The 12569-nt window shown below is 43.7% G+C and overlaps 1 protein-coding gene across 1 annotated transcript; it reads right to left on the bottom strand.

Moving 5' to 3' along the window:
• Positions 1–364: 364 nt before the first annotated feature.
• LOC135497003 (alkaline phosphatase, tissue-nonspecific isozyme-like) lies at positions 365–9421 on the bottom strand. The gene is made up of 12 exons (XM_064786626.1): positions 9274–9421; positions 7134–7354; positions 6339–6516; positions 6064–6236; positions 5831–5935; positions 5239–5341; positions 4668–4808; positions 3996–4187; positions 3477–3596; positions 2889–3157; positions 1469–1630; positions 365–1045 (listed from the first exon to the last, which is right to left on the bottom strand). Exons 1-11 carry the CDS (start codon positions 9356–9358, stop codon positions 1472–1474), a joined length of 1746 nt encoding a protein of 581 aa, XP_064642696.1. The 5' UTR covers positions 9359–9421; the 3' UTR covers positions 365–1045; positions 1469–1471.
• Positions 9422–12569: the final 3148 nt, after the last annotated feature.

Below are 12569 nucleotides of genomic sequence, written 5' to 3'. Positions count from 1 at the left end.
TATGGCACGGCTTAACCCGCCGGCCATGAGGGAATTCCTTTATGGCCTAGTGGTTGGCGCGTTGGCCCCAGAGTGGAAGTTAAGCAACGTCGAGCGCGGTCAACCTTTGGATCGGTGACCGGCGCGTATAATACAGTCCACACCAAATCAAATGGCTTTGGAACTCTTCGGTATTGGACATAGCGCTTCATTCATGATACCAACTCAGATCGAACTGTAGCTTTGTAACAAAATTGTTTCATAGTCTGTGCTGTCAATATTCCTGAATAGATTTGTAATAATTGCCAGAACTAATGAAAATAACAAGGTATCTATCACAAAAAAATGAATTTATTAAATCGTCTCAATAAGCCATAAATCCAGATACACGTCGTAATTAACTATTAATTAGTTTTACATTGAGCATTTCATTTTTCATTTCAGTATTTACATCATAGCGATTGCAAAAGAAACATCAAATGTACTATTTGAATATCGAGATCATACTATCACTAGTTGGAGATGTTTAGATCAGTCTGAAAGAGGACAGATTTCTACACTTAACACTATGGACAATATAGGTGTACGGTGTACGTTTTTATCAAGGCTTTCGGATATTCATTCCAAAATGCTGGGTATAGATATCCACTACGTTCCAGACTGGCAATAGGTTCATCTCCTCTACATTTCGTCATGATTGCCATTCGCGAGTTATCACCTCTCCAGTGTGAAAGAATATATAGTCCCCTCGAGAATTCACTCTACCCTTATGTCCTAATACGGATCAAGGTGCATTGTTATTGAAACATATTTGATGTTATTTTGTAATACATGTACATGTATTGAGTACACCACGAAATACAAGTTGTCCAATTATCACACTGTCAATAACATGTCCATTAAACATCATATAATATTTGTATTTGCAGCATTTGTTCTATCAATACGCAGGGCTAGCAACTCGGCAGTTACGTACATCCAGCTCCAGTCACGTCTTTTGCCGCCGGTTTCCTCTTCCGATTGTTGATACTCGAACAATCTCGAAGCAGTACGGAAACACCCGATGCTGAAAATAACATTCATTCGTCTTCTCAACACAGAATAAACTTTGCACAACAGCTTCGTTCTCGTTTAAACAATCAACATTTTCGTCTCATATGCCGAGCATGTGACTCGTTTGACCAAATAGTTTTTTGGTAAGTTCGTAAAAGAGTCTTTCAGTAAAGAAAAGTACTGAAAGCCGAGACAAAGAACCTGATCCACCACAGAAAATCTTAAAAGGAGACCAATCATAATCTTCCTCAAGCAAGATTTTTGATACTTCCCCAGTGTCTGTATTGGTCAATCAGAGGCCACCTGCCCAGGCCAATCGGAAACCTTCTCTGCTCCCCCTGCTAAGAAACATGATAGACGGCTTCTGATTGGCCAATAAACCGGAGGATTCAAAGATTCTACACCAAGAAAGCAGCGATTGCTCGTTGTTACGCACCGCTTAGATGTCTCCGTCCTCCTCCCCCAGAGATGTATACCTGCGAGCGGATGACTTGTACAGCGGTAACTTCTCTCGGCCTCGTCGATAGAAAAAGACAACAAGCAGCAGAAGGAAACTGGATAGTGTCCCTAAGGCTGTGAGCGCTATCGTCATAATTAGCTTGGAAAGAAGATATGGATTAGTCCAACACGCGCTTAAGAGTAACTGGGTATTTATGACAGTTGGCGCCCGTTGTCAGTATTTGGCGTTAAAATCTGTTACTCAACACGTGCTCCAGTATTAATGCTGCACTATTTTTGTGTTGGGTAACAATTTCAGAATTGTCATCTACCACATTGCTGTCTAGCTCAGAATCTATTCGAATTGACATTTGAATGAAATGAGCACCGTGCTTCTCGAGTGGAAGTGTGTGGTACCCTGAAGTCAACTTAGTTGCTTTTTTACTATTTTTGGGTTGGGTAACAATTTCAGAATTGTCATCTACCACATTGCTGTCTAGCTCAGAATCTATTCGAATTGACACCAAATTGAATGAAATGAGCACCGTGCTTCACGAGTGGAGGTGTGTGGTACCCTGAAGTCAACTTAGTTGCTTTTTAATTAAAATGACTGCCATCAGGATAAAGTACCGCCACCTAGCCTCTCACCCCTACCTTCATCCATCTTCACCTTAGCCGGAAAGCTTCCTTCACCAGGTCTTACCAACCTTGCCTCGCCCTCTCACCCCGACCTTCAGTCGACCTTGACCTTAGACGAACCGGTCGCATAAGCACTGAAAGGGTAGTCAAGACTACTCGTCTGCTGATTGAAGACTTTGCATGATCAATCCGCATTTATGTCAAAGTATGTATAGTACTTTCGAAAACTGTTGATTCGCTGTGCCCTGAGGACTCAAGATTAGCCGAGATGAAGTATGGATAATTACACATTGTTCGGTGGTTTTTACAGTTGATATGATATAGAAAATTATAACATAACACAAACACGGACCTCATAACAATGGCTGTTTTTATCTTAGAGTAGCCCTTTTTCAATGAACAGATTTTCAGTGTACCTTAGCACTATATGAAGGTCTCAACAGAGGCTGGCCGCAGTAACGCTCCTTCTAAGAAAAATGCGGAATCCTTCACCAAGACTGGGTATCAAAAGACCACCAGGCTTTTCCCCTATCACCATAAAACCCTTGCCACGGCGCAATACGTCATCAGTCATATTGCAACAACTTTCAAACCACTTGATATTTGGGTTTTTGATTTGAGACCACTTCAAGTACAGGCGATCGAGGCGCAGCTTCAACCAAAAAACAGGTATAACATGACTGATCACATATGGCAAATCACCAATAAATAAATTCAAATGCCCGTCATAAGCATAGTTTGTAAAGTAACATGCTGAGTATTGTCAAAACAGTCGATACTTTTGATGCGGTCCCTTTCGATGACATCATATCCGATTGCGTCATGCAAATCAATCCATCACCGATCCGCACAACTTCCGGTCTGGTGCAATGGTCCTGATTTGGGCCAACGCAGGCGGCGTAGCCCATGACGTGGGCAATGTAGTGTTGTTCATGGACACCATGGAAGAGATGCGACATTGGTCCTTGGGCGTAGATTGTGACGTCTTCGCCTCCATGTGTTTCGGATCCAAGGGGGACGGCTGCTTGCTGCTTGTAGTGCGGGTCCTCTGAAAAACAGATGAAGGTAATAAAACCAACTCAATGCACATGTCTTTGTACGGCGATTTCTATGATTCTCTCATTTGGAAATCATGTATCAAGGGCAATAGGAGACATGGTCGAAAGCATCATTACCTATTTTCTTCTATTCAACATGTCCCTTTCATGACTACAGATATCTTCACCACTAAGGTTTAAACATCTCATCAACATCCAAATGATATAAAACCATGAGAGTCAGGATGATTGGGATCATACTCCCTATGAGGCCCCGCAACAAGGCTAGAAGGAGTTTGGCTCCTTAAAGTCCTCCTTAAAAATCTTTACCGGTGTCTTTGTCTGTGAGGTTAGCCCTGCCTGCCGGTGTAATCTCGTAACCAGGACCATTCCCATATAGGACAGATGTAAAGGGCATGCCGTCGGTCCCATTCGCGTAGTCAGTTATATCTGAAAAATATGATTAAGTTTCGTGTGAAATATTTTGATAAAAGAAATAAGTATTTGACAGCTGTCAGCTTAGTATCCCGCAGGCTGAGGGGGACAACAACGGGACCTGGGCCTATTTGTGGCCAGAGGTCATCAACATGGTTCAACAAACATGACGCTACAAGTATCTCGAATCCGAACTACATGTATGTGGAAAGGGTTGCATTTGCTTTCGCTGACGCAAGGCAAATAAATGGCGATATCCATAAGCACAGGAGAGCTCCCCGCCAGGAATGAATCTTGTCAAGTTGTGTTTTCCCCACTCCATCGCCAACCGATAGATTGTTAGTCCACAAAGGAAATGTTGGAAAGGCATTAGGGGCACAACCTGTTTGGAAACCACATGAAGGAATGGCTTACCGAATAACGGGTGACCCCGACTCGGGTATCCAGAGAGGACCATCGTATGCGAGTGGTCAGCAGTGACAACGATCAGTGTGTCCCTCATATCAGTCAGGTCGATGGCTGCCTGGACTGCCGCCTCGAAGGCTATACCGTCCTCTATCGCGTATCGGGCAATGCCTTCGTGGTGAGCGTGGTCAATCCTACCACCTAGAAAAAAGAGATAATTTAACATTTCAAGCAGGTATTCATCCTGATTTCCAGCATCCTGTGAGAACCAGGGAAAGTTTGCCCAAACATCTGTGTGCAGGCTGTAGTAGAAGAGAGCATCAACTCCTGACTTCCTCGGGATGGACCATCAGTACCATGGAGCACATTTCAACCTAATATTTCGTTTCTAGTGACAAAATTCTTCCGCTGACTCGGAGTGGTAATCCCGCTGACCAGAAGCCTATGGATGCCTAAGTTTTTTTATCAATGTCAAATCCAATGTATATGAAGTTGCATGGTTACGTAGTGTCGTAAGGTTCTTGTCATGTATTCTTTGTTGTACATGCATGAGAAACCAGTGTCTTTCCACTGTAAAAATGAGAGGAGCTATTCTACACATTGACACCCATTCTGTCTGTCATGATCCGAAACCAACCATTTACGTCTCCCTTATGTACAATCACGTATCACCAAACGCACCTTCGACGAACAAGAAATACCCCTTGTCATTCTTTTGCAGCATTTTGATGGCTTTACTCGTCAGCTCGGCCAGACTGGGCTCTTTATTCCCACCGTTGACACGATCCAGTTCGTACTGCATGTGAGACGGCTCAAACAGACCTGAAAGTTGAATAACTGAACGGGTAAATCATATTCCTACGCGACTACGTTACCAAGTTAAACATCTGACCTATTTCATACTCTACTCATCAGTCTGCAACTCTAAATGTATCACATGTGTCCTTGCGTGCCTTCTCGTGAGCCATTTTAAGGCAATTCTTACCACGGGAATGTAGCTTGACTGCCGACAGACTGACACTTTCTAGCGGAGTTTGCAAAGAGCTACACGGTATGCGGACACGCCGGCGAGCTATGTCTTCATGGTCATGAACCCTTTTAGAAATCATCGTTCGCCGGTGTGCCCTGCAGCTCAATTTACACTCAAGAACGATGGAAATCGGTCACCAACATCTTCAACATAACTTCATTTACGTGCAAGATGACCTTATGGATGACCCTGTAATGCGAGAATGGTATTCAACGAGCTTACCCATCAGAAAGTCTGTCTTCTTCGGATCCACCTTATCAAAATCCTCTATATTCCACACGTACTTTGCCTCTTTGCCACGGGTGCTTTTATCCTTTTTCCATTCCTGTCGGAAACATGAAACAGAAGGCTTATATTATGTCCCCATCCACGTTTCCGTTGTTCAAAAATATGGTAAGAAGAACAGAGGTAGAAGTTAGATAAGAAAGAAAGAAGTAGTCCAAGCAATGGTTCACAAAAGGAAATGCAACCTCTCATCCTTTGGCGAACCCCCTCCGCACCCAAAAAGATCAAATCCATTAGATTGCACTGTTCCGAGAGAACCAGTGTCGTCAGATATACAATGTACTTGGACGAGGTGGACTTTTACCACGGGACGGAGATCGAGACTGGTCCCTTGGTCGTCGAACCCAAGGCAGGACATGCATTGCACACAGGTCAACAAATTTTCAAGGATGGTCGGAAAGTAAAGTTGCGGCAGCTGAGTTTACTTCACACGGCCTGAACGGGTACACATACACTCCGCTTCATTAAATGTTTTCCACTTTTGATTGTGGTGGAACATCACGCGCGAGGAGATATCACTGTGACTTACCTCAATAAGATCTCTACCATCTAGTCTGTTGCCTTTCTTGCTAGTATATTCTGGATCAGAAGTAGTTTTTGGCATCATCTGCGCCCTTCCTCCCCCAAGGATGACCTACAAACAGATGCATAAGACGTGTTACTCTGGTCATGCCCAATCAGACATCTGAGACACACCACGAAAATGGCTTCTATACAGAAGATACGCTGGCAAATGCAGGGAGTGTCATATTCTCAACGTACCGATATATCCTTGCCCCTCTCAATCAGTTGGGCGGCGATATCCTTACACTTCCCTTTCGCAGAGGCGGGTAGTTGGGCGTCGTCTTCCCAGTTCCGGTGAGAGGACTTGGCGTATGCAGCGGCTGGGGAAGCGTGCGTTATCCGGGCTGTTGAAACCACTCCAGTTGATTTGCCTGAAAGAATGCATATATATTGGTAAACCTCTGACTTCTACACCTGGAGGAGGTATCATGAAGCAATGTCAAAGAAATGGAGGTAAATTTCCGTCGACTAACCTTTCGCAGCAGACCATTCCAAAATCGACGAGACCTCCGCATCCTCCCTTGCCGAGGCACAGTCTCCAACAGTGACCGTATCGTCGTAGGCTATGATCCCATACCTGCTCTTAGCGCCGCATAGGTAGGCTGTTGCCGTCCCAGCCGAGTCGGCTACCTGCCTGTCTGTGTTGTATGTCTGGAAATGCGCAGAACACGGATAAAGCCCCCATGAGTTGCCCTTTGACTTTTCGGGGGAACTCTTTTCCAGACAAGTTTCTGAGAGACCGGGAATGTGCACTGCGAGCAGTTTTTTGGTTCATCAATTGTCTCCTAGGTGGCCGAACCTACATGTAAAATCATTCCTTAGAGCTAGGAGCAGTTTGATAGGATGTGCCGGCTACTTTGTCATTATATCTGGTTTAGGACGTGGGACGCTACAATAACGTTCGATGATGATCGCACTCAATTATGGTAACATGGTTAGTTGGTGGTTTAATTTCGTCATTGAACAATGGACAATAACTATCATCATTTAAATAGAATGACTGTTGAATTATGCAGATTTTCACCACATTAAACAATTTGCAAATAGCAGGTAACAATACTTAGTCACCTTGTGGTTATGTAGATGCCCGGTTTTTAAAAATTAAGGACACGAAACTCCTGCCCCTGACCTAGAAACCGCCTCTAAACAAGATCGTAGACGAAAAATTTCAGTACCCCATTTTATCTTTGGCTCAAGACGTCAATCTGCTACTCTGATCAGTAACTCTCAAGGCTTCATGACTTCAAAGTTGATAAGCCAAAACTTACCTTTGACAAGGCTACGGACGGGAACTTCTCAAAGTTGAGCTGTGTCTCCTCTCCTTGCTTGCCTTCCTTTTGTCCCTTGTAGATCCGCATGGCAGTGACGGTGGAGACGCCCATCCCGTCCCCAAGAAACATGATGACGTTCTTAGCTACACCATAGTTCTCAGCAATTTTCAATGATTTTATGAGCTCGTCCTGACCGCTGGCTAACCATTTTGCCTTTGCTAAAAAAGTAATTGTTTTTAACATGTGCTTCAAAATGTGTAGGCCTGCATTATGACACACACGTTTTTCAGTGTGTGCCCAACAGCAACATGTTTTCGCTACACATGTTCAGCCACCTGTTTATTTCAAGTGTAAGGTATCTCTTTACATGAGTGGAGGGGTGAACCCTTAACGACGTGCCTTTACATATTTTAAATTTCATTAATCAAGTTTATGAAATTGCATGGCCACACGTTTACACACGAAATCATTGAGATATATGCCAATGTATGATTAAGTATAGTTGCAGGTGTAACATATAGCTCAACATTAAAATATACTTGAAAATTAATCGGACATTGTCGGGCGAGGGCTGCCGATTGATAGCGAGTGCTTGCATACAAGTTCTATTTGATTGATTTTGGTTCACGTAGGCCTGCAATATTAGAGAGTTTTCGCTATCCCGTCCGGGAACCAATCCGCCGAGAACGGTTCTCGTTCCCGTTCCCGTTCTCGGAAACGTAAAAAACGGTTTCGCATTCCCGTCCGACATCCGATATGCGTCAATAGATGGCTGCACTGTTCGCTGTCATGGAAACGATAATCATGGCGCGCAATTTGATCAACATTGCAATTGAGCATGAAGATGACGATTTATTACAGTTTGCGATGGACCATTTGGCTTACGAAAGGAGAGAGAGTACTTATAACCCAAACTGGCCTCGTTTTAACCTAGACAAACTCAGCGATGCTCAGTGTCTTGCAAAATTTCGCATGCATGCAGTGTACGTGTGTACGTGAGCTCGCTTTGGGTGGTGCCGTCCGCTGGCTCAATCTCGGCTATCCTCAACTTTTATCGACTTTTCAAACAATTGTATAGTTGCCTGATGATTTTTTGTGTATAAAAGGGTTGCCTTACCGCAAGTGTATCCCACATATTTGCCATATTTGCTGCAATTGTATCTCAATTGATCTTGATCAGTTCTCGGGATGAGCAAGCGGGAACCAAAGCCTGAATGACGAATTCCGATTTCGAGAACGGGGAAAACTCCCCGAAAATTGATGACGTCATACGCATAATCCCCGATTCCCGGTGAATTTCTCGGCGGAACGGGATAGCGAAAACTCTCTATTAACAACAAACGGATCGATTCCAGCTTTATTGATCGATATCGTAGTGATGAAAACGTGTCGTTTATTCCATTGGCATTGAAGCCATAAGATGTGATTGTGACATACGGTGACCGAGAGAGAAGCTGTCATACATAACGTTAACCTGCATTGATATGCCTATACGATTGCATGTGGATTTATAAATTCTTGACATTGTTGGCATTACAATATTTATCTGTGGAGTAGCGCAGAGGGAATTTCAGCGCCTGTCTCCTCTGATGTCCCGGGTTCGATTCCCGGTACGCTCAAGTGATAGATATAGGACGCTTTTCGTCGACAGCGTAGAATTCCTTCGGAGTCTCTAGTTTGCTCCTACTAACATTACAATCGCTAAATTACTTAACTAAATAAACCATATCTCTGGCGTGAGAGAGTAAACGGTATCGGGATCTCAACTTCGCTAATCTTGTGTGAACATGCTAAATGATATACATAGGCCTACACGTTATTTTCTTATCAAGGTCCAGCGATAAATGTCGGATTTTGATTGGTGTCATTATGCATCAATAAACTTTTAGTATAGCCTATATAATTTTTAAAGAAATCTAATGCGCGCCTTACCCTTAGAGCCCCAAACCATGCGGATAAAACATCTATGATTGGAGTAGTGGGCCACCTTTAATGACTAAAAGACACACTATTGTCACACATGTTTGTATCTTTATCACCAATCATTGTCATATACAATGTTTCATTGACACGCTGTTGGGAAGACATTGTTAGGCCCTAATTTGGGAGAAATCAGAAAATGTTATCTTCCACTTACGTTCAAGTTTTCGTCCAAAAACTACAACTTGACACGCCAATAACACCAGGAAAGCCATCCGTGAGACACATGAGGTAGAATTCATGACAAGAATCGAAAATCTACAGCAAAATTGATAAAACACGTTTAGCCCAAGCCAGCTGAGCTCGAAATGTATCCCGCTTAAAATGACAGATTTTCACACTTATCTAACCTCGCGCCTGTTATCTACAAATATTGTACGCGCTATGCTCAGCGCGCTTCGCAAGCACGGCGTTACCACGGCACTGGCTGCGGGCGAGGTCGCGTCATCTCTTGCGCGACCACGAGTGACAGGTTTGGTGACGGGCGGGGTGATACGACCTGTCGGTCGGGCTAACATCAGTGGTTTTGACAGCATCCCCACTGTTTTCAGGGTCACAACAAAGACGGTGAGGACAATGTTCCGCGTGAACTGAGAATGGAAATAGCGCGCTGAAAACCCGACTATTCAGACGATTTCCATGAACCTCAAAACTGAGAACCGCAGGGTCATCAAGGTACGCTTAAAGGAGGCCTATTGGCAGGAGCAGAGGGTTGAATTGGCCATCTGCGGTTGACTATTATGCACAAGGGCACAGGGTCATGTTTCATTCGTTACTTATTATTCAAGCTTATCGTACAAGCTTGACTCATAGTTTTTTACGTATATACAAATTACGAAGACCAACACTATTTCAAAACGATAACTTGTATTTTATCACCTGTAAATAATTAAGGTGATATAAGAACCAATGAAGGCATGTTTCACGTAATCATGTAGCAGATAAGATTATAAAGTATGAGACGTCGACTTTCCACTGTTTATCAAATGACCCGAAGGTGAAATCAGATCAATTGGAACGGGAATCAATAGGTTCGCACTCGTGTCACTCATCCTAAATCATCCTTGTCCGGCAGCATTTGATCTGTGACCAGTCACGAACACACACTAATTCTGAAGAGGCTCCTCATACTGCGATTGTCCCTATTAATATTCTGGTGACGTCCTCTTCGGGATGCGCACGACACTAATCGCAGGGAACTGTCTTAAACCAGCAGTGGTTGTTTTCGAGCATGAGCAATATGTTGGTACGTGATCTTCTCACAAGGGGGCAGCACGAGGGATCGTGAATGCCTGAAACGTTTTTTTTCGTCTCATCCATCGTGCTGCTCTCTTTTTAGACGATCGGGCCAAGACGGAAACGAATCTAAAACGTGTGTGCACTACACTGTGTCTTCTGCCAAATAGAGAATGTCACAGGGATGCCAATAAGAAATCATCCCACATTGTATTCAATTCACTGTTTATCCTTTTCAGTGCTGCGTTCGCTACATCCGCTACATCGCTACTAGCCCTGTTGATGGGTAGCGGAAGGTGCCGACCTCACTTGTGGGTTGAAAGATTTAATTACCAGACAACAACTTGAAAAAGGTGAAGTCCTGCAATGACGTGGGACAATCCAAATATGCAAGATATGATTACAAATGCCCTGTATTTGATTCCGATTGAAATTATACTTCCAACGTTGGAAATCGGACATTTTCCCTTCCGAGATTGATACTCCTCCTTCTTCCGCCAGGAGTCGCATTTACAATCAAACCTTTGACCTGGCATCGCGTCCTTGCACTCCCCACCTGCCGCACTTAAAAATGGGTTTCCACTGAAGGGCGTGTGTTCCAAACCCGGTACGTAATGAAGATTCGAACCTTGGTACTTCTGTGGTGTGGCGCAGCTCCCCAGAACTGTGACCACCTGATACTTTAGTTGATCATACACATCACAATCACAGTGAATTGGATTGTCGACGAGCGATATATCAGATCCTTCAAAAGCACAAGGCGATCCGTCTGCTCCAAGAAAATCCAACGAACCAATCAAATTTGAATCAAGTTTCAAACTGAAAGGCTTCGGCTGTTTCTGGAAGGAGTCGGCGGAAATGTTCGTCAAACCGTTTTTCTCGAAGCTGAAAAACTGGTTCGCCAATTTTGGCAGGCCAATGAAAGACGTCGCTTTCAGTACCTTGATGTTGTTTCGGTCCAATAGTAGGTTCCTGAGTTTGCGCAACGACGACAGTTCGTCACGTGGTACTTCTGTGACTCCTACCTCCGCGATGTAGAGAGTATTCAGATTTGTCAATCCCACAAACATGTCCAGTGTAAAAACCAACGGATTTCCACTGAGGTCTAACACTAGTAATCCCGTGGCAAATGAAAATGTATTGATTGCAATGAAACCAATTCGGTTTCCAGCAAGGTAAAGAGAGCGCAACTGCTGTAGCTCTTTCAAAATAGGTGGCACTACTGAAAGGTTGCAGTGGTTCAAATGGAGACGTACCAATGAAACCGCCCCATCGAATGACCGACTGTTCAAATTTCGAAGGGGATTGTAATCAAGAATGGCCACTTTGACATTGAACCTTGCGAGCCATTCTTGCGGAATCACACGAATATAGTTCCTACTCAAATTGAGTTCTTTGATGACATTACTGCGTTTAGGTGACGTCATATTGTAGACGGGTTTTTTCCAATCTGGTACCGAAGTTAGTCCACGATTTGAACACTTAATGAAGTGGCCGAATGCTGTCTCTGCACATGTGCAGGGCGTTAGTTCGATCAATGCGCAACGCGCTTGCGCTATCCGCCATATTGATGTAAAGAAGATGGCGTAAATGGTTATAGAAATCATTGCACGAGGTATTGTTTGGAAATGAGTTGTCTAAACAGAAGGCAAGGCATGTGCAGTATTTTTAACTTTCCACGTTTTCATCTTGAGTCGACTGGTTTGTTCATTCACGATACTAGATGACTGAATGGGACGTTATACAATGGACACCTCTCCTCCACAACAAAAAAGAAGTCACGTATCCTACCTTATACAACTGAAGTAATGTCCAAATGGTTGTTATTCCCTTAAACGCGATGGAGAATATGTGGCCGTGATGCTGGGCAGTGGAATGCGCATGCTCGGAAGCCACTGAACTGTCGTCTAAACTCGCCAGTACTCTTGGTATCATGGTATCATTCGCAGGTGTTGAGATACCGCTCACCTCGTTACATTGCCGTCGGAATTTACCCGGCACATTCCCACCCATGGCAAAATTAATGAGAAAATTAGCGCTGTAGATAATGATTAACTGACTGATGTTTATACAAACCAATGTCAAAACCAGGTGTTTTTGAATAAGTAAACGCAAAATGAGCGACGTTTCTATTGGTTATGACATATCAGATCAAATTACTACAGTTTTCGTTTTGAACGATATATGAATACAGCATCAATCTATACAATATTCAAT

The sequence above is a fragment of the Lineus longissimus genome, chromosome 12 (genome assembly GCF_910592395.1).
Source record: "Lineus longissimus chromosome 12, tnLinLong1.2, whole genome shotgun sequence".
Taxonomy (NCBI): domain Eukaryota; kingdom Metazoa; phylum Nemertea; class Pilidiophora; order Heteronemertea; family Lineidae; genus Lineus; species Lineus longissimus.
This window is presented reverse-complemented; position numbering and strand designations above follow the sequence as displayed.

Excerpts from the sequence above, each read along its gene's own strand:
- LOC135497003 (XM_064786626.1), bottom strand. The coding sequence starts at position 9,358 with ATGAATTCTACCTCATGTGTCTCACGGATGGCTTTCCTGGTGTTATTG. Across the intron at positions 6,517-7,133 it reads CGTCCGTAGCCTTGTCAAAG|ACATACAACACAGACAGGCA; the intron begins GTAAGTTTTGGC and ends GCGCATTTCCAG. Across the intron at positions 4,188-4,667 it reads GTATTTCTTGTTCGTCGAAG|GTGGTAGGATTGACCACGCT; the intron begins GTGCGTTTGGTG and ends TCTTTTTTCTAG.